Genomic DNA, 20,387 nt, shown 5'->3' with positions numbered 1-20,387 from the left:
TGGAGTTAGCAGTACTGCTCACACAATCATCTGTTTTGACTAAGTGATCTTGGCAAACTCCATGAGCAATCTTGCATGCTCCCTACTACATTCAGGCTGCTTAAGGACTTTCTAGTAATTCAGGCTTGCTTGAATTTACCAGATGGATCTTACCACTCCTCAATCCTGGTCAGACATTGTATATGGACTTCCAGCTGTCTCTGAATATTGCCAACAGATGCAGGCTCATCATCAGAGTTAGCCTTATTTCACTCAAATTAAGTGGTCCTGTATACAGTATCTACAGCTGAACTGCTGCAGGCTGACACAACACAATTCTCCAGGTCAGCAAACGTGGCTGTTATGCAGGAACAACAGTTCTGGATACTTAAATTACTAATGGACCCAAGATAAAACGGTATCTGCTAGCCCACAGTCCTTTCAATGATGATATTAGCCTGAATTCCACTCACTTCCTCCAGGTAGAGAATGATTCGGTCAGCTTCGCTTTCAACTTTCTTCACTAAAGGCATTTTCTTTAGCTGAAAATGAGGGGGGAGATGTCAGAAAACTCTAACAGAAAGCAGAAATATTCAGAGATGTCTGTTCTTGTGAGAGCATGGGCAAGGAAGCCCTTGGGGTAGAGGAAGGCAAGGTGTGGACTTGAAGAGATTTGGGGTAAAAAGATCTCTTGGGAAGAAAAGAACTGTGTTTCTCTGCCCACAGGAATGATCACAGTTCTGCATACAGTTCTGCACGATGGACATCCATCACTGTTCCCATCCCAGCTGGACACAAACTCGCGTTCTCACCTCTTCCAGAGAACCTGTCACAGGGCTGTATCCAGACAGCAGCTCCACTTGGATCAGGACCATGTTGGTGGAGACACGGTTGCCTGTGTAGCTGCAGCAGGAACCCAGGGGACAGCACTAGTGTTACTTTCTGAACCATGATCTGCAGATACTCCAGCCCGGCTTTGGTACTCAGGTGGAGGAATCTATCTCTCCTTACAGTGTTTCTCCTGTAAGCATACTAGTTCTTGTACTGTAATAAATCTTTGTGCTTCCCCTAATATCTCTTTTAATTGTGCTGAGCAAAGGACAATAAATTCCTTGGAAAGCTTCTGGAGTTACTTTCTCTTGGCATTGCAGGGGATGTCATATCCTCCACCTGCTTTCTTGGCAGTTCTGTTCCAAGCCAGGCAGGGGTACAGCAGAGGAGAGTAATGTGACAGTCAATCAAGGACAGAGGAGGGAAGACTTAGGAATAAAGATCAGCAGTCCACCCCACACGACCTTCACATCATTCGTGTTTTGAGACCTAATGGTGAGACCCATAAACCTTGGGAGAGCTTGTGGTGACTGGCATGCTAACAAGATAGGACTGTAGCTGGAGCACACCCTGGGACCTTGTACCTTTCACCCAGCTGAGAACATAGATAAATGAACGGGGACATCTTAGCAATTGGACCTCATGATTGAAGAGGGTATTCCGGCCATAAAGAGTGGTGCAAGAAGCCTCTTAGCACAGGGAAGGCAAAGGGCAACTGAGTGTCTCCTACCGAGCATGAACAGTAACAGGGAACTGGGTGGCGCTGGGTGCCATGCACTCTGTCTGAACAGATACAGAAAAGGCGACGTCGCTCCTCAGTGGAGAGATGTGGTATCGCAGGATGGCCTGCCAGGACAGAAAGAAACTAGTTAGCAGAGAATTGCAGGGTCCTTTTGCTGGACATTATCCTTGGCTAGCATTTGGCTGCTGTTTGCTGTCTTGCACTGATATAAGAGAAAATTATGTGGAGGAAGTGGAGATTCTGCTCCTGATGGTGTTCACTAGTCTTCCTGGAGGAGAAGGGCAGCTCTGGGTGGAGATGAACCAGATTTCATTTGAGGAATTGTTATTCCCTTCCTGTTCTATTCCAGCTACTCCTACTAGCCTTGAAGACCAGATTCTTGCAAGTCACTGCAGCAATCTATTTTCAGTCTTGGCTAAGTAGCAAGGTGAGAGGTCCCCTGGCTTTCAAGACTTTTTCCCCAGACAGACCTCTCTCTGGCTGGGCTTACCTGCAGGAAGATGCATCCATGGCCCTGCACACGCACAGTATAAACCTGAGGAGTGGCTGGCAGCTCCACCGTCTGCAGCAGGAGGCGATTAGTGTTGTCTACTTGGATCTTTTGGTTGAAACCCTCAGAGGATAGGTAAGCCTGAAGATCAAGGACATCCTTGCTGAAGGTCTTGGTTGCATACAGAGCTAAGGCTTCCAGGGCAACCACTGTGTCCTGAGGAAAGAGACACACATTGGGCAAAACAGGATTTCTGCTTGCTATGCATACCCAGTCCTTAGCCTTTCCCTCCCTTGTGCTGCAGCTACAGCACAATAAGGACTGAGCTCTCCCCTTGGACTTTAAGCATGGCGTTAGCTCAAGGAATGCAATTATTCACCCTTTCCCAATTCCCAGGACCTGCAGATCGGTAAATCTTTATTTTTTTCTTCTTTTTTTTTTTTCCTTTTTTTTTTTTTTACTATGGGCTGTGCTAGATCCCGTTGTTCTTACAGACCATAGGTGATGACAGGTTCTCTGCTGCTGATGGCTCAAGGGGATTACCTGGGTTGAAGCAAAGCCTCCATAAGGGTTTTGCTGCTTGATAAGCCAAGACACAATCTGGGATGCCTTTCTGATTTCATCTGAAGACAAACTTGACTTTGAAAGGTGAGCCATGAGGATAGTAGATGTCAATTCCACATCAACAGATGGAGCCCGATACCAGCGTAGGGAGTCTTCTTCCTGTCTGGGCTGTTGACTCCAGAATATTTGGCCATCTAGAGATGGAGTGGGAAATGTATGGAATGTATCTAACGACCTTGGAGCCTTGCTTGTCCCCTGTGCCTAGGTACTGAGTGACTATATATATTGGGACATGTTATGGGTGCTTATCTTTCTATTTGCTCCCCAAATCCTGCTTTCCCCAACAAAATCCTGGGCTTGCAGGCTGGGGAGGAGCTCTACAGCAGTGATGAAGCTCTCCTGTTTTGGATGACTGGGAGAGCAGGACTGTGATGTGATTCATAGAGCAAGTCTGTCTCATCATATGGGTGTAGTCTATGACAGCTTAGCTAACAGATGCTATGCAAGCCTTGGGCTCCCCACAGGGCTCTACAAGTGCCCTCCACTTCTGCCCTGCATTCCCTTGGTTGTTCAGCCCTGGGGTTTCCACACAGTTCTGCCATTGACCTTCCCTTCTGCTCCATGGTCTTTTTTACCTGATATTATGGCTGCTTTATCCAATCTTTTGAGGATATTCTGCCTGAGGGTCTTATCACCTGCTGCTGCAAAGGCATTTGCAGCTAGCGCCAGGCTGTAGAGGTTGGAACTGCCTGTATCAGCATTGACCAGGTCCCTTATACATTTCAGAGATTTCCACACAACTGGGTCCTAGGATATAAATAGAAGCATACCGGTTGCTGGCAGGGTGTTTGGGGAGGGAATGCAGTCTTGGTGTGTGCAGAGAAGAGTGGGAACAGGGACAGGACAGACGTTGAGAAAACTGGTAACATACCCATGTGTGTGAAAAGGCAGAGCACCAGTGAACCCCTGCTGAGAGGCTGTGCACACAGCCTGTCCCTGATGCCCATACTCACGGAGGGAGGCATCCCTGAGTGTATGAGAGCTGTGATGATCACGGAGGTCAGCCCCAGTCCTTCTTCCACTGCACCCTGCAGCCAACACAAAACAGAGAAGAGTAGGACTGCTGTGAAAAGGGAGAGGGAGAAGTTTTCCAAGGCCTTATGCTTCCCGAGAAAATTCCAAGCCAACACAGACAACAATGCTGATTCTATTCCTCCCCTAAGGAAGTGCTAGGGCTAGTATCTACTCTTGCAAGTCCTGCTTGCTGGAGCACTTTTCAGTCATGATGCCCCAGGCTCCTCTGGGTGCCCCATTTCCTCCTTCTGTTGAACACATTCCCCTTTCCCTTCCCCTGCTAAAGATTTTCAGTAGCAGATTTCAGAGCCAAGGAAAAGTAATGTTCCCACAACCTGCTGCAAGGTGTCACCTCACTTGAGGGTAAACTCAGTGGCAAGAGAATTGAGGAGTAAAAGAAAAGCTGTCTCTTGCAAGGGGAAGTGAAAGGTAACATTCTCTTTGTGTGGAGGATTAATTATCTGAGGTTGTGACACCAAACTGCTGCTGTCTCCACTTTGGTGGTACTCTGTGTGTGCCTGTGCATACATGACAGCTGTATTTCTAAGTGTATAAGGAACATCCTTAGCAAGGTGAATCACACATGAGTGGCTGCACTCCATTTCTGACTCTCTCTGTACAAGGGGGAACTCAGTCTGAAGGAAGGAATGGAAGCTCAATACTGTGAAAGAACACTAAACCAGAGAAAAATTTACCAAGAGAATAAAACAGAGTTTAACGTGCTCCCCCTGCCCCCCCCTTTTTTTTTTGAGATGTGTTAGCTTTTGAGATCGGACTAGGGCAGGACACTGGTTAGTTCTCATGCAGGTATCGTCAAATGCAAACCTCCCATCAGTCATAACTTGAAAAAAGCCACCATGACTAAGCACAACCTTGAGTATCATGGAAGGCTGACCTTAGGCACATCAGAGCTTCCTTCCTGCGCTATGGTTCATTTGTTCTTGGCACTCAAATTGGGCCAGAAAGGGAGGGAGTTCTGAAGTGCATAACGATGAGCTAGGACACGGTCATACCATCAGACCGTTGTTGAAGAGCTTTCCCACACTCTTGAAGCATCCAGATGGAGTCTGAGTTTTAATCAGGGCACTGGCAGCATCTTTTATATTCTGCTTATCTATGTGGATGAAGTCCTGGGCTTGGCTGAAGGTCTTGAGGACAAGGGCAGTAAGCCTAGAGTCAAGGAAGGGAGAAGAAAATTTAACTGAATCAGTCACTAATGCCGATCTCCAGTAGGAGAAAGGAGCCTTTGTGTCTTCCGCTATCTCATCCCTGGAGAAATGTCAGCAGGCCAGAGCCTCTGTGCAGATGGAGAACTGGAAGCAATGCACATGAGGTGAATGCTCTTGAAGCTTGAGCTCAGATCCATTTGCAGGATATGATTATATATGAGAGGTAAAAAATTCACTGGCAGTTCAGTGCTTCCCCCAAACCTCTGCCAGTTCCAAAAGGGAGCACATGTGTGATTTAAAGCCAGGACAGCTGACGTTTAGCAAGCTCACTCAGCCCTTTGCCCAATCCTGTTTGAGCCCAAAACATTCTGGAAAACCTGAGAAGAAGATGTCTGTTTTTCAGAATCAGCCTTAGCTGGGATGCCCAAGCTCAAACAGTTAAGCCGGAGTACCTTGAGTCAGTTCATTAGCACAGTTCTCTCACAAAATGATTCAGGAGCAGTTTCTGTTCACAACTCCATACCTCTATACTCTCTCAGTTTCCTCAGGCCAAAATCCAAGCCAGCCTGAACCTGACCAGGTCAAGCTGTTGTTCTTCAACTGTATCTGGATATCTCTGCTTACCATGTGTTCCCCGGCACAGTTCCTTCCCCAAAGGCACTGTATGAGCCGTCTGTGTGCTTATACAGGAGTTGCCGCTGATATCCTGCGGGAAGAGGCGGAGTGGTGGTGAAGGTGTTCTGTGTCTATTGTGTTCTCAAGGTGACAGCCTCCCTGGCCGATCCTGCTGATCATTACAGAGAGTACTGTCCCTGAGGTAGTTAGCAAAGGGCTTTAAAAAGGGGTGCTGAGTACCCCCTTGTTCGGCTGAGACACAGCAGCCTGACTTACACTGCTGTAATTCCCATGGTGTCAGGGAAGTGAGGCTGCACAAATCCTGTTCAGCACCAAGACTCTGCTGAGAGCCCCTACTTGCTGTAGTGGAGATCACCAGTTTCATAATCCCACAGGAGAAGAAATCCACTCACCACTTTCCAGATAGCCAATTGCCTTCTGTTTAATTTCTGGAGTCAGTTGTCCTGTTTCTTCGAGGTATCGGATGATAAAGACATTGGGAGCAAAATGGACCATGTTCTGCTCACCACATCCACTGGACATCTGGAGGAGCTCATCTATGTTTTCTAGTGCTGTCCCCAAAATGTCACCTGCAGGACAGAACCACAGCCTTGGGAGCTCAATGTACACATTCCCTTTTGTTACTCTGTTTGCTAAAGCAGATGTAGTGGCACCAAAAGAAAAGACTCTTACAGGCAAAAATCTTACTTTCCAAGACCCCCCCTTAATCTCACCTAAGAAAGAGATGTGGGCTCTTTCTGATCCAAGGACCCTGTTCTCTGGCAAGGGGAAAGTGATTGTCTCTGAAGCTGAAGTTCCTGCAAAAATGGCAAAAGCATCAGAACAACAACAGACAGGAGGGAAATGGCAGACTCACAAATTTTCCCAGGAGATTGTGTAAACAAGGTTAGGATCACCTCATTGGTTGGTGAAATCAGCATTCAAAGGAGATAATGGATCACATAGGGGTCAGGCCACCCACTGATGAGTGACAGTGGTGTCATTAGGCAGGGTCTTGGTGCTGCCAGGAGCTTGTAGTACTGGGTAGAGCTGAATGACTCTGCCTCCCACCCATAAAAGCTCCAAAATGCCAGATTTTCCCCTCCCCATGCACCTTCAGATGGTCCTAGAGTTGTTCACAGACCACACTTCTTCTCTTTGGGCTCTTTACTCCGTGCACATGTACAGCCCCAGTGGCAAGGCAGTCCCTGCCTCTAGGATACCTGCACCTACCTTTAGGGCACAGAAGTGAGGTGTGGGTCTTTTCCTCCAGTAACCCCTCTGCCTGGTGGGGAAAAGCCTGGTCAGCTCAGAAGGTAGAGCAGTAAAATGAGATAGCAGCTGCACAACCCCCTGCCTCTGCATGAGCTTCTTACTTCCACATGAGACATGGAAAGGGCCTCACATAGAAGGCGGGGATGTGCGTGCCAACAGTGAAATTTCACAGGGAAGCATATTTCTAAGCTGCTACATGGGCTTACGAGCAGTTCTGGTATCTCTGTCTCATCGAGTGGAGGTGCTCATCTCATGTCCCAAGCCAGCCTTCTCTTAGAATTGTTTCTTGACCAGTCTCCCTGAGAAACATGCCTACCTGCCTGGACAACTGTCCCTTCCCAGAGCCACTCACCAACGTATTTTGAGCTTGACCCAGTTCCAACCTCCCCAGGTCCCTGAAGCGTACACTGACCTTCACGAGTAGCAGTTTAACCACCGTGTCCTTCCCTCCAGACTCTGGCATGACAGCTGTTCTCTCAGTGCAAACGTCTTCCTGCTCCATCACCTCTGCAGTGACAGTGAAATTCACCTTCCCTAAAGAAGAAAACATGAAGAGGCCAGGTGTGCTTACTCATGATTTGCATATTACGCCACTCTTCCTTCCAGCCCAGCTGGTTTCTTCAAGCAGCTCTGCCAGTACGTCCCACTCCTACTCCTCCCTTGTCCCCTTACCTAATTTTGTAGCCTTCACGACCCAGAAAAATGTTTTTGCTGAATCAGGACACAGACAAGTAGAGAATCTGACATTTGCATGCACAAATTCAAAATCCTTGGAGTCCATTAGGCTAAGCTGGAGCTATAGGTGAAACAAAAGGGTGTTCGGGTTACAGAGCTGCTGCTTTGTTTTTACTTTCAGCTCCTTTATCCAAATGTCAGTCAAACACAAAACCCCAGGATGAGCATAATGATGGTGCTGTTGCAATATCTGTGGGCTACCAGCAGCCCATGGACATCACAGTCCTGTAAGGTTGAGCTTATGGAAAGGGATAAGCTGGACAGAGATAGCTCTGCATAGAGGTTTGTGAAGAGCTTCCTTGGTGTCTTACGGTCAGCGCCTAAGAAGGCAGCCCCTTGTCTGGGTCTCTGTCAGTGAAGTACTGTTACCAAACTTCCCACTGCCCAACAACCATCCTGGAGGGAGCCACTCACCGTCATACACTGCTCCAGGTAGCTGAAGACTTTGACTTTCAGGGGAAATGACTCCCCCCGAAAGACAGCGTAGGGCATGGTGGGTTCCACGAAGAAGGGCTTGAAGCTCCGCAGGCTGGTAGTCTCAGAGATTCCCAGCCCATGGCTCTCTGAGGTGCAGAAAGTCATGGCCTTCCAGTCTGTGATACTGTCAGGTACTGTGACAGCTAACTCAGCGGACCCTGAAGCACTGAGGAGAAAACAGAGTGGGAGGAGTTGTCCCCATCCTTGTAAAAATTTCCTTTGGGCAGACAAATGCAGAAGGACTGTGAACTGGAAGTGCATGTGAGGGTGTGAGGATTCCTAGGAAGTAGGACAGAGGTGTGGGAAGGATGGCAAATAGGTGGGCAAAGAAAGGCTGAGAGAAAAGTGCAAGCCAAAATTTGCTTTTGGACCATGTTGCACCTTAAATTCCTGTTTTGTGTAAGCACATAGGGTTCCCAGAGGTCCATGTTATACATCCAGCCTGTATCAGGTAGTACAGTGTAACACTTCCACCACACAAACTCCCAGCCATGGCTTGGCAGTCATCATTATGAGTGTCTCTTACATATCTCATACACAGAATCGAAGACAATCCCTGCCCGGAAATGGGCATTATCCAGGCAAATGAGAGGGAGAGGTGGAGATCCTGTTTTACAGATGGAGAATATTACCACATGAAAGAATTAAGAAAGCTGAGATGTGTGAATAAGAGAACAGCGGATGCTGCATAACTTGACTTCATAGCAAAGCCTTTGACACAGTCTCTGTTAGTTTCCTTGTAACCACATTAAGCGTGGACTGGACAGGTGAATGAGAAGGTGAACAGAAAATGCAGTGGACTATTTCACTGGGAACAAAGGATGGTTATTGGTGACATGAAACCCAGCTGCTGGCTGTTTATGTGTGGTATCCCTCAGGGATTAATACTTGGGCCAATACTGCTTAATGGCTTTGTTAATGACCCGGATAATAGGAGAGAGGGCATCCTTAGGAAGATTAGCAAACTAATGTGCTATGTACTTCCAGGCTGTACCTTGTTGGGAAGGGGTTCCTGTAGGGAATGTTTACGATTGAGAGGAACCTTGATAAGCTGGAAAAAATGGGCTTGAAAATGGGTAAATACTGAATTCTGGATGTAGATCTGGGATGGAATAATGCCATTGTGTTCAGAGTACAAGTTAGGCAGTGACTGGTGAGTAAGCAACTTTGCAGAAAAAGAGGCGGGAATCCTGATGGATAACAAGTTGAGCATGAAGTGGCCTCTAGCCACGGGTGGTTTAGGCTACATATTGGGAAATATTACTTCACTGAAATAGTTGTTAAGCACTGAAACAGGCTGCCCTGGGAAGCGGTTGAGTCACCATCCCTGGAGGGATTTAAATGGTGTGTAGGTGTGGCACTTAGGGGCATGGCTTAATAGTGAACTGGGCAGTATTAGGTTTATGGTTGGGCTCAATGATCTTAAAGGTCTTTTCCAACCTAAACAATTCTGTGATTCTGTGACCACGTGCCCCTACAGCAATGAAGGCTGTCTACTTCTAGACTGTATTAAGAAGACTGCAGTCACCTGGTTGAGAAATGTTATTTTCCTTCTCTATTCCTCCTTTGTGGGCCCACATCTGGAATACTGTGTTCTGTAGAAAGATGTTGACTTACTTGAATGCATCCAGTGGAAGACTACCAGGACAGTCAGGAAGCTAGGACGTTTGGTATACAAGGAGAGGCTGAAAGAACTGGGTTTTCCAAACTTAAGTGGGGAAGGCTAGGAGGAGGTTTTTCTGCTTTCTACAGCTACCTAATTGGAAGCTGCAGATACCATGAAACCAGTCTCTTCTGAAATGCATGTTGCTAGGATACAAGGTAACAGACATAGGAGAACTTCTGACTTGAAATAAGATAATTTGGAAAATCTCAAGCAGAGCTGGGAAAAGAACTAAACCTCCATTGTCCTTATCCATTTCTTCACACCTCCCTTTGTGGGCACACAAGGTGATAATGCCCTGACTCTGCTCCTGCTCCTGTCTCTCCACTGTGGCTAGTAGGTCTACGTGAACATGGGGCCACAACCCATAATTACTCACTTGATGGGAACTAGAGTCCAGATGAATGTCTCTGGAAACCACGTACGTACTGGGCCTTCTTCACCATCCAGCTCAACGTGCTCTGACTCAGAATGTTCATCAACAGCATCTGTTTCTAGGTCCAAGTTGTCCACGTCTGTCTGCTCATCGTAAGCTATTGGGAATACAAGTGTCCATTCAAAGGCAGAGCAACTGTGAGATCAGGATAGAATTCAGTTGGGAAAAGCTCAGCTTTAATAAAGCTCATCCCTCCCACTCTGATTCCCATTGTCCTGTACATGATGTCCTTAACCTGCTTTTCTATTTTCTTCCACAACACAAACATCCAGGGTATGGATTCCAGGGTATGTGTGCTCCCCCTCATGCTCTACCAGCTCACGCTTTTGCTCTCTTAGGCCCCTCAGGAAGGTCTGGATACTGCCCAGTGCCAGTCTTAGCTCATTCTCTGGCTTCCAGCAAGATCTTTCCTAGTCTTACAAACAGATCTTCCTCCCTGAGACAGCTGCCTCATTTTCTCCCTCGACCATATCATCGTCCTGCCTGTCCTCAGAAGCTTCCAAGCTGGTTCTTCCCATGCAGCCAGCCCTCTGCCCCCCGCCAGTGCACTGGACACACAGATACATAAGGAGCCTTCCCCTCTTCCAGTAGTGCACATCTCCTGTGCAACTTCCCAGCCATCTCTGGAAGGCATCCTCAGTTCTTCAGCATGCTGCATGTTCAGCTGCCCTTGTGCAGCCTGCATACTACCAATGATTTCCAAAGAAACAGGATAAATTGAGATGTACACATGTAGTCGTAGTAGAAAGTGGTCTGGGTGTGGCACTCAATTGGAGATTTGATTTTAAGGCTGGTTAAAAATGTTAGACCTGAATTCTGGAGGAAAGAGGGGGAAGAAAAGAAAGTAGATTTTAGTGGAAAGGGCAGTGTGTCTGAGGGTCTATCTCTGCCTCCACCTCCCAGCACATCAGCCACACCATGGTGTTTTTCCTCAGACTGCCCTGTAAATTTCAACAGGGAGAGAATGCAACCCACCCTATTCCCAAAGCCTGATCCTGGCCACTCTTGCCAAAGTATGCTCTCTCCAGTCAGGATTGTGGGGGTGACCACTTGTGTGCGTGCCCATATGCAAAATTGCTTTCGTGGCAAAAGACTTGTTCTCGTTTTTACTTATTATTCGTTTCAACTATTCTTTTCCTCCTTCCAGTCCCCCTTTTATCTCAGGTGCTTTGCTTTTCTAACATCCAGTTTTGTCTCTCTCTCAGGCAGACACTTCTCTCTCCTTCCAGCTCCCAGGAAGTATGAGGGCCTTGAGCTTGGAATAAATGGGGACGTGGGTTCTAGGGATCTGCAGGATCACTGAGAATTTATCAGGCTGGGAGCGTGGAGTGTCAGAGATCTCTTACATCAGAAGCTTGGCAAATTCAGAACTTGAAGTTGCCAGCATTTACAGGAAAGACAATCTGTGAAGCTACCCAGGGTTGACCTGAGACACAAAAGGGCTCAGCTCTGGTATTTCAGGACTTCTGGAAGTTAGATTTACCTTAAGAAGTTCATAAACATCTGGCTGGGATACTGCATAAGAGTATCTGTTGTGCGTGAATGGTGACATTGTTCCTGGTGGAAGTGTGGTCTGAGGGGAACCATTGGTTCCTGGGCTCTTGTGGGTAGTACAGTAGTCACTGTAAGGGTCTATGAGGGTGGTGGGGTGCCCTTGGGAGTAGCTGAACATATTGTACACCTGAAGACAGAGAATGAAAACAGTATAGGTCAGTGTGAGAGGTGGGAAGTTTTTAATTCCTACCCAGAGATTTTCTGTGACCACAGAGGCGGAGATTGGATCTTTCCTTAGGCAAAAGCCCAGCCTCAAGGGCATTTGAGTTTCACAGAGCTTGGGTTTTACAAGTCCTTGCAAGTTTTAGATGCGTACCACCAGAGATAAACTGGGGTATGGTTACATAGCTGTGGCCACCTCTACATCAAAAATTGTAGCTGAAATCTCAATGCAAAGAGTGAGGAGACCTCCCCTGCAAAAGTTCTTAGGTAGCTTCTTAGTGACTGAAGACAGTTCCTGGATCCACCGAGACAGTGCCAGTAGGCAATTCAATGGTCCAATGCACTCCAGGTCTAGGGGAGTAATGGGACCCTTCCACTGCTTGAGGCACCATTCACAGTCCAGTCCGTGAATGGAAAAACTGTCTGGTTCATGTGAGCTGGAACAAAGATTTGGAGCTTATCATGCATTGGACTTTTGTTTTTTTACATAACTTTTTTTTTCTGCATTGTCATGTATTGGTTCAGGAGATGGAGGTCTTCTGTTGCCTGGTTGCCACTGTGGCAAAGGACTTGTAATTTAACAAGGATTTGACTTTGGGCTGTACTTGGGGATAGCCGTGGATTATTCTGTTAGATCCTTCTGTAGATACTGGAAATTTTGCCTAGTGTTTAATGTTGGCCTACATTTTTTCTCATTACGTCATGTCCTGTCTCCATTCAAGTACTCGTTGAAACCTACACTGTGCCTTATTAAACAGTGTCTGCAACCAGATATTCAAAAAGGCATCTCTTCAATATCAGCAAGGCTCAGCACTAAAGTGACTCACACTATCCCTGGACAACTCAGCCTCTGGCCTCAGTAGAACGACATTCTGGTCTACAGCACGGATGCTACACAGGGAGCCTGGTGCAGCCTGCAAATGGAGACGGACAGCTGATCCTGGGAGAGCCACTGTGTCTGAGAAGCCAAGCTTCACCTGAAACAGCAAAAGAAAGAGGGTCTGAAAACATTGACAGAGGAAGGAAGGGTGAGACTGTGGCTACTGGATCCTGCTTGGACATCTATTGCCAATTTGCAGTTAAATAGCTACCCTCCAGCCTACCTGCCCCTTTCGTTTTGTGCACTACTTACATTGTTCCTGAAGCACTTGGAGACTTTCAGACTGAAGGTGTCAGCTGCTACTTGTCCCTCAGGGAAGGCAGTGTAAACAAAGAGGGTAGCCATGGGTGAAATGAGGTCAACGGGCAGAGTGATGTTGAAAGCTCCACTATACTGACCTGAAGGAAGAAGGAGAAATGGAGAAAGTACAGGAAGAGGCAAGAGAGTCTGTCTCCAAGGAATACACCAGCAACACACTCATCCTCTACAACACTTCTGTATAGTTACTTGGATAAAAACTATTCTACCTCACTCCTGGTGAGGCCACAGCTAGACTAGGATGTAGGTTAGTGGCATTTTGCGACAGTGACCTTACATCAGGAGGGATCTTGGCAACAGTTTGCATTTGGAAGAGAGATGAGTTTCCAGCTGAATCTGGAAGAAAGATGCTGTGAATTTTCTTGGAGGTCTCTGATAATTCCTGTTTGTCAGAAAAACTCTGAGAATTTCATTGATTGATCAGGAAAAAATAATCAAGGAAATTAGAATACAGAGGACTGTTGGCATATTTGCCATTTCCTCTTGATTATTTTTGTGCCAGCTCTGTTGTTTCCTGTTGGTCTCAGATCTTTTTCTTGCCTTCCCTGTTTAAGCTGGAAGGTCCTTAATCTGTTCCTGGTATTTAGATGCTCTTACCTAATGTTGGATCAAGAAGTATTGCTGTTTGCCCGTTGTGCACAAGGGATCCTCTGGCCAAAACCTAAAGGGAAATAAAAAGAGCAAATGGTTGATAGTGCCTCTGCTACATGTCTCTGGGTTAACATCAGGCCCTGTGCCAGCACAGCCTCATCACAAAGCTGATCTTTTTGTCTGCACTGTGCTATACTCACTAGGTGATAGAAGTCCGCTCTGGCAGCCCCATTCCCCAGCTCTGTGGCTAGGATGTGATAATGCACAGTGACATGCTGCATGTCTCCACAGGGCAACATTGCTTGCACTGGTTGGATCCTCACAGAGCTATGGCTGGAAGAGTAGAAGGCCTTCAGTGTGAGGGATGCGCTGCCGTAAGACACCCTCATATTTCGACCTCTTAAGTCGTCCGGCTGGGTCTTGGCCTGTGGCACAGAAAAGATGGCTTGGTGTTTGAAGAATTCTTACATATCTCCCTATGCCAAAACCAAGACTGACTAGAGACTGTAGTCTCCCAGGGCAAGGTGTCTATTTCCACCTAAGTGAAGCTCAGTCAGCTCCTTTCTGTGGAGCTTGGCGCTACCCACTCCTGCAGACTTTGGGATAACTAGCATCTAGACAAGGAGACAGGGAGCTGTATACTGTTAGGGTCTGGGCTAGAGCCTCAGCTTCTGCAATGCTGCCTCTACCCTTGGGAGCAAGCCAGATCATTAGACTATGTAGAGTGGCTTATTAACACCTGGATCAAACCACTGAACCCTTTGCTTCTGTGTGGCATGTGTGGGGAAGTATCAGCATGGATCAGCCCTGATAACACATATCACTGTTCGGTGTTACTCCACTCACACGTTGCATTTCTTTTATCACTCTGCCTGGTCAAAGGGCAAAGGTGGCGGGGGACAACTGACAATAAATAGCCTTGCTCATCTTTGACATATGATCTGTCTGCACTGAGACTATGATATTAATATCTTGTGGACTTCCAGCAAGTTCAAGATCCATCATCTAAGATACTGTATGCACTTTGATAAAGAAACGGGGCTTGCCTCACAGTGCCTTGACCTTGAAGTTTAGATAGGATAGATATTAGAGACCTATCGCCACAACCAGACAAGATAGCATTCCTTGTTCATAGGAAAGCAGCTGCAGAACCTTTCTGTCAATTCTATGTAGGTGGCATCCCTATTTAGATCCTTACATCCTGGTTTCTTGCTCTGTTTCAGATTGGCTTGCAGCAACTGGTTCCTCACTAGCCTTCATTCTTACTCTCCTCAGTTTTGTGCCTCTTATATCTCAGGTTTCTCCTAATTCTGATACTATGAGAAAACATAACACCAACTTATCACTGATATTTTCTTCTCCACATGTGCTTTCAGATGCTTCTTCCCTAGTTCCTTTTCTATCTTCACAATTAACACCATGTGGGAATCCCTCCTCTGTGTCCCTGCCCAGCCCCACAAAACCCTTATGCTTCAGAGAGAGGCGCTATGTAGGTAGACCTCGGCCACAACTTCATGGGGCCTCTATCCACTGCCCCATCTCTCATCATGTCTCCTGACTCCTCAGGGATTCTGTGTGGCACCAGGGGCCGGAATAATGGCTCTGGTATGGGCTATTTCTCTTCCCTAGATCTATTATTTCACTGCTCCATACCTCTAGCTCCCTGGCTATACCAAGACTACGACATAGACTACAGGTCTGGGGGATGAGTTACTTAGTGCTGGCCAAATCCAATGCAATTATTTGGCTTAACCTGTAGTAGAACTTTACTGCTGTTGTCCCATGCTGATGTGTCTAAGGTGAAAGAGGCCATCCCAGTGTCATCTGTGAAGTAGGTCTTGGTCTGCTTCCTGCTGCCATAAGACACTGTAAGAATCACCTCCTTGTTCTTCAGGTGTGTTCCATTGGCACTTTTGAGTTCCAGCTGTAATAACACAAAGAACAGTCAGAGAACTGGAGTCCTCAGGTCTGAAAACCTACCTCCCAATAGAATTTCCAATTCCCTGCTCTGCAAAGGGACCCTCAGCGTGACCTCTAACTCCTCCAGCCCCTCCCCATTTATGCAGCAGATGTCTCATCTGGTAAAGCCATGTGCTTATCCTATGATCACACCTCTGGATCATCTCTTAGTAGAGATGTCAAAGGAGAGTCTGGGACAGAAGATTGTGCTAGCAGCTTTGGTCATCTCAGAGCAAGGGAACTCCTTACTACTGCTTCAGAAACTGTTTACCTCTGGCCTGGATGGGCACACACTCTCCTGGGTGGAAAACTGGTTGGATGGCGGGCCCAGAGAGCGGTGGTAAATGTATTTAACTCCAGCTGGAGGCCAGTTATATGTGGGGTTCCTCAGGGCTCAGTACTGGGTCCAGCCCTGTTCAATGTCTGTATCAATGACCTGGATGAAGGCATTGAGTGCACCCTCAGCAAGTTTGCGGATGACACTAAGCTGGGTGGAAGTGTGGATCTGCTGCAGGGTAGGGAGGCTCTGCAGAGGGATCTTAACAGGCTGGACCACTGGGCTGAGGCCAATGGCATGAGGTTCAACAAGGCCAAATGCCAGGTCCTGCACTTGGGGCACAACAACCCTATGCAGCGCTACAGACTGGGGGAAGAGTGGCTGGAGAGCTGTACAGAGGAGAAGGACCTGGGGGTAACGGTTGACAGCCGACTAAACATGAGCCAGCAGTGTGCCCAGGTGGCCAAGAAGGCCAATGGCATCTTGGCTTGTATCAGAAATGGGGTCACCAGCAGGTCCAGGGAGGTGATTCTCCCTCTGTACTCGGCACTGGTGAGACCGCACCTTGAGTAGTGTGTTCAGTTCTGGTCCCCTCACCACAAGAAGGATGTTGAGGCTCTGGAGCATGTCCAGAGAAGAGCAACGAAGCTGGTGAGGGGGCTGGAGAACAAGTCTTATGAGGAGCAGCTGAGAGAGCTGTGGTTGTTTAGCCTGGAGAAGAGGAGGCTGAGGGGAGACCTTATTACTCTCTACAACTACCTGAAAGGAGGTTGTGGAGAGGAGGGAGCTGGCCTCTTCTCCCAAGTGACTGAGGACAGGACAAGGTGGAATGGCCTGAAGCTCCGCCAGGGGAGGTTCAGGCTGGATATCAGAAAAAAATTCTTCACAGAAAGAGTCATTGGGCACTGGAACAGGCTGCCCAGGGAGGTGGTCGAGTCACCTTCTCTGGGGGTGTTTAAGGAATGGGGTGATGAAGTGCTTAGGGACATGGTTTAAGGGAGTGTTAGGAATGGTTGGACTCAATGATCCAGTGGGTCCTTTCCAACCTGGTGATTCTATGATTCTATGATTCTATACTTGCCATTCCCTTTGGCCCAGCTGATAGTCTTTCTGTGTTTCTGCTCTGTTCACTTACATTTCCATAGTAGGGAGCTCCTTGCTGATAGTAGTAGCTTGTCCCCCAGAACTGGAGAGTTGTGATACCAAAAGTGACCTTGCAGTTTTCAGTGGTGTTGAGTTCCACCCCTAGGAAAGACAGGAGATGCTTGCAGGTGAGATTACGTGTCTGAGTAAAGGTAGCAAGATTGGATGGACTGAGGTAAGGGACAGACTATCACTCAAAGAGGACTGCTGCTTTTTCATGTAACTTCAGGAGTCGTTTAATATATACACTTGGCAATAGTGCCTCCTACATTCTTACCTCCTGGAATGACATCAGTCTATGAAGAGGTCTCTGCGGAATGCTCTTTCTGACTTTGTCACTCACAATTGCCCACCTCCGTTCTCCTCCCATTCTCATAGCACTCACTAGAAGGCAACATTTCCCCTTGCCTTTTCCATGTCAGTTTATAGTCTGCTGTCTTGTCACATGGTGCCCATCTGAAAATCACTGAATGATCTGAAATCACTCCAGTTGTTTGCTAAGTAAATATGTGTAACTGCTTTCAGCAAGGTGCTGCAAAATATTTTCTTGTAAGGAAGGGTTTGTAAAATTTTTGTAAGAGAGGACATCTTACAGGATGAGATATTTAACAGGTGCTCTGGACAAGTAGCCTCCTCTTCCCTTCTGGGCTGTGGAGATAAATCTGATGAGAAGCTATTTATTAACGGTACACAGTCAGGGCCTGAGTTATCACTGGTTGCTCTGAGTTTCTCCTCTTCCAAAGGAGCTTCTTAAAGTACGGTTAAGGACAAAAGAACCTGGCCTGGCCTACTTCTATGCATATTTCAACTGTGACCAGAAGATGAGAAAAAGAAGCTCTTGTATCTCTCTGCCAAACCAAGGTGACTGTCAGAGCTGGACTGGCCACAACAGTTTGTGTAAGACCCATCTTGCAAGGGAAAACTCGCATGTCCTATGTGAGTCAGACCTGGGTGTTATGGTATGCGAGAATATCCATGCTGCCATGATGCTCCCAGGGAAAACAGAACGATCTGCACACTTGACCCCATGGAAGCCAGTGCAGAAAATTCCAGTGGTTTGATGGGGAGACACAAGGATCCATAAGGAGTCTTACAGATGAAAACCCAAAGAGAAGTAAGTTGTACGATTGTGAAGTAGAAGATTTTGCTCTAAGATCAGAATCACTTTTTTGCTACCTGTTCCACTTTCTTTCAGAAAAGCCACGGCTTCCAGGTTGAAATCATAATTGTCAGCACGCTTCTGGTGGTAGAACTTAATATTCACTTCAGTGGAAAAGCAGCCATCCTTGTTTGTCTGGACATGTGAAATTGTATCTGTTAACCAAATGCACTCATCCCTTCTGTAACGCAGATAAAGCCCAAGGCCCAGAAATCTAAAATTACATGACTAAGACACTTGAGTTAAAGAGACAACTCCTATACGGGTATGAAGTATACTTGTATGAAACATACTTCTGCAGTGCAGTCTCTAATAGGAGATGCTGTTTCATACTTGTGTCTCATCTTTAAAATAAGTAAACAAATGCAGATACATTCTTTCAGCCCTAAAGAAGAATGAGTAAAGTCTATGCAGAACTGCAATTGATTGCTTAGATGCCAGAGATAATCCCTGTGTCTCCAAAAGAGCTATTTCTGAGAAGGAGCACATAGGTGTTAAAAAGAGATTAAAAGGTGCTAAGAAGGATCCCATGGAAGTCAACTGATGCAGACGGTTCCTATATATTTTATTCTGCTGTCACAATATTGTTTTACTGGCAAATCTGCAGTAATTAGCTTGCCTACAGATGCTTCTTCCTTTGAGTGCATCTGAGTGCAGTTAGAGAAATCATTGACAAGGCCTAAGGTTGCTATACTGGGGGATTAAGGACAGATCAGTCATTCATCCCTGAGAAAAGAGCACGCTGTTTCAGTAACTGATGCCTATCTCACTCCTTCTTTCCTTTAGTATTCTTCCCCCTCTTTTACCCTATTTCTCTCTTTTGCAAGAGGAGTGGATGCCCCATGTGCTCACCTCACCAGTGTAATCCTTACAAATACTGCGTTTGGCTTTGGAAGACTTCCGATTATACCGGATATTTTTACGACACACAACAGCTTTCACGTTACCTTGGACAGGTTTTCCATATGTGTACCTGGCAAACAGCAAAGAGGATTTACAAAGAGGATTCATATACAGAGACACTGGCTCAAGAGTTAATAAAATCGGCTGTAGCCTTTGGTTTGCAGCTGTACAACTCAGTAGCCTGTAGTATCTGCATAGTTCGTGAGCTTAGCAGAGGCCAAGAAGTTAAAATGACTTCATCAGATTGAGACAGAAGGCAGTGGTGGGTGAATTCAAGTCAACACTGCCAGCCAGGCAGTGCTAGGGAACAATGTAGTGGCCACAAACTGAGGCATTATTCCTTCCACATTGGCATTAATCAATGCAGTGGAGGTACTGTACTGTAGGGTGCACCTGGCCCACTGAGAGGAGTCACTGCCGCACTTCCAGCCTCACAAAGAAATGAGTAGGGAGAGAATATGGAGAAAGGTGAAAATCTGAGAGAATTTTTTTGGAAAGGATGCCATAAGACCAGGTTTTGTTGGGGGAGGGTGGTGGTTGGGTGGCAGAGACCGTTTTGAGCTCAATTATTTATGTGCAGTTTCCAAAACAGTAAGAATGCACCTTCTGCCACAATAAATCAGCTCACATGCCACAGATGTTGAGACGAAAGTTCTCCTCCAAGATGGTGACCACCTGAGGCATCTGGATGGAGACACTGAACTTGGGAAGCACTGTATGAAAGCAAGAAAAACATAATTCAGTGAGAATAGAGAGAGTTCAATTGTTCCAGTCCTCCTCAAATGGTTGTTCACAGAAAAGAAATCCATCCTTTCATTCTCTGACTACCAGCACAGGGCTTGGTAGCACTGCACCAGCAGCTCAGCCAGTAGAGTGTGAAGGGAGTAGAGAACCTTATTCTCCTTCACAGAACACTGCTGTGGGACATCCTCAGGATATGGAGGAGGAGAAAGCCAGTGGGCTTGAGTGAAAGTCAGTGATTTTACAGCTACTGGCAGGCAGTTCAACATCTCAGGTGCTAGCACAACCAGCACAGCTGTTCACAGCTCCATGGCCCATTCCGCTCTGTGTGAGAGAGTTAGGCTGGAGGGAATACACCTTTCTCTGATGCTGTGCTTCCTGAGACACTTACCGTACTCCTCTACCCTGAAGGTATGTGTGGTGTCAGGAATTTTTATGATATACTCTCCAACCAGTGCTTCTTCAGCCAGAGAGAAGGACACATCCACAATGCCTCCCATAGGTGTAACATTCAGCCACTGTGCAATTCGGTTTCCCTTGGGGTCCTGTTGTGACAGCAGCAGATAGTTATTTCCCAGTGCTGAAAGAGACTCTTATGCAGGATGTCCAAGCTATCACAGCATGGTCTGAGCACACATCTTCTTGTCCTG

The 20,387-nt window shown here is 46.8% G+C and overlaps 2 protein-coding genes across 10 annotated transcripts in view; one reads left to right on the top strand and one right to left on the bottom strand.

Annotated features, from left to right (window-relative positions):
• Nucleotides 1–1,534, top strand: part of LOC104060631 (alpha-2-macroglobulin-like protein 1) — a 32,793-nt gene extending 31,259 nt beyond the window's left edge. For both annotated transcript variants that reach the window (XM_054069333.1, XM_009562442.2), the window contains one exon: nucleotides 706–1,534. The gene's annotated coding sequence lies outside the window, so the exon portion shown is untranslated. The remainder of the gene's footprint in view (nucleotides 1–705) is intronic.
• The window catches only part of LOC128852443 (alpha-2-macroglobulin-like protein 1), a 28,051-nt gene that overhangs the window by 2,540 nt on the left and 5,124 nt on the right, over nucleotides 1–20,387 (bottom strand). For 7 of the 8 annotated variants that reach the window (XM_054069201.1, XM_054069203.1, XM_054069210.1 and 4 more), the window contains 28 exons: nucleotides 20,129–20,282; nucleotides 19,625–19,709; nucleotides 18,946–19,066; nucleotides 18,111–18,228; nucleotides 16,927–17,036; nucleotides 15,309–15,479; nucleotides 13,756–13,980; nucleotides 13,562–13,625; nucleotides 12,899–13,044; nucleotides 12,594–12,743; nucleotides 11,534–11,731; nucleotides 10,779–10,866; nucleotides 9,994–10,147; nucleotides 7,889–8,117; nucleotides 7,412–7,535; nucleotides 7,152–7,273; nucleotides 6,698–6,749; nucleotides 6,199–6,282; nucleotides 5,878–6,054; nucleotides 5,474–5,555; nucleotides 4,694–4,850; nucleotides 3,620–3,694; nucleotides 3,242–3,413; nucleotides 2,586–2,800; nucleotides 2,043–2,258; nucleotides 1,541–1,656; nucleotides 792–882; nucleotides 453–521 (listed from right to left, as the gene is read on the bottom strand). In XM_054069201.1, the coding sequence (XP_053925176.1) occupies nucleotides 453–521; nucleotides 792–882; nucleotides 1,541–1,656; nucleotides 2,043–2,258; nucleotides 2,586–2,800; nucleotides 3,242–3,413; nucleotides 3,620–3,694; nucleotides 4,694–4,850; nucleotides 5,474–5,555; nucleotides 5,878–6,054; nucleotides 6,199–6,282; nucleotides 6,698–6,749; nucleotides 7,152–7,273; nucleotides 7,412–7,535; nucleotides 7,889–8,117; nucleotides 9,994–10,147; nucleotides 10,779–10,866; nucleotides 11,534–11,731; nucleotides 12,594–12,743; nucleotides 12,899–13,044; nucleotides 13,562–13,625; nucleotides 13,756–13,980; nucleotides 15,309–15,479; nucleotides 16,927–17,036; nucleotides 18,111–18,228; nucleotides 18,946–19,066; nucleotides 19,625–19,709; nucleotides 20,129–20,282 (3,765 nt within the window). The remainder of the gene's footprint in view (nucleotides 1–452; nucleotides 522–791; nucleotides 883–1,540; nucleotides 1,657–2,042; nucleotides 2,259–2,585; nucleotides 2,801–3,241; nucleotides 3,414–3,619; nucleotides 3,695–4,693; nucleotides 4,851–5,473; nucleotides 5,556–5,877; nucleotides 6,055–6,198; nucleotides 6,283–6,697; nucleotides 6,750–7,151; nucleotides 7,274–7,411; nucleotides 7,536–7,888; nucleotides 8,118–9,993; nucleotides 10,148–10,778; nucleotides 10,867–11,533; nucleotides 11,732–12,593; nucleotides 12,744–12,898; nucleotides 13,045–13,561; nucleotides 13,626–13,755; nucleotides 13,981–15,308; nucleotides 15,480–16,926; nucleotides 17,037–18,110; nucleotides 18,229–18,945; nucleotides 19,067–19,624; nucleotides 19,710–20,128; nucleotides 20,283–20,387) is intronic. The other variant, XR_008450292.1, reaches the window with a different exon arrangement.

Source organism: Cuculus canorus, chromosome 1 (genome assembly GCF_017976375.1).
Source record: "Cuculus canorus isolate bCucCan1 chromosome 1, bCucCan1.pri, whole genome shotgun sequence".
Lineage (NCBI taxonomy): Eukaryota > Metazoa > Chordata > Aves > Cuculiformes > Cuculidae > Cuculus > Cuculus canorus.
The sequence above is the reverse complement of the archived record's forward strand: the minus strand, read 5'-3'. Positions and strand labels throughout refer to the sequence as shown.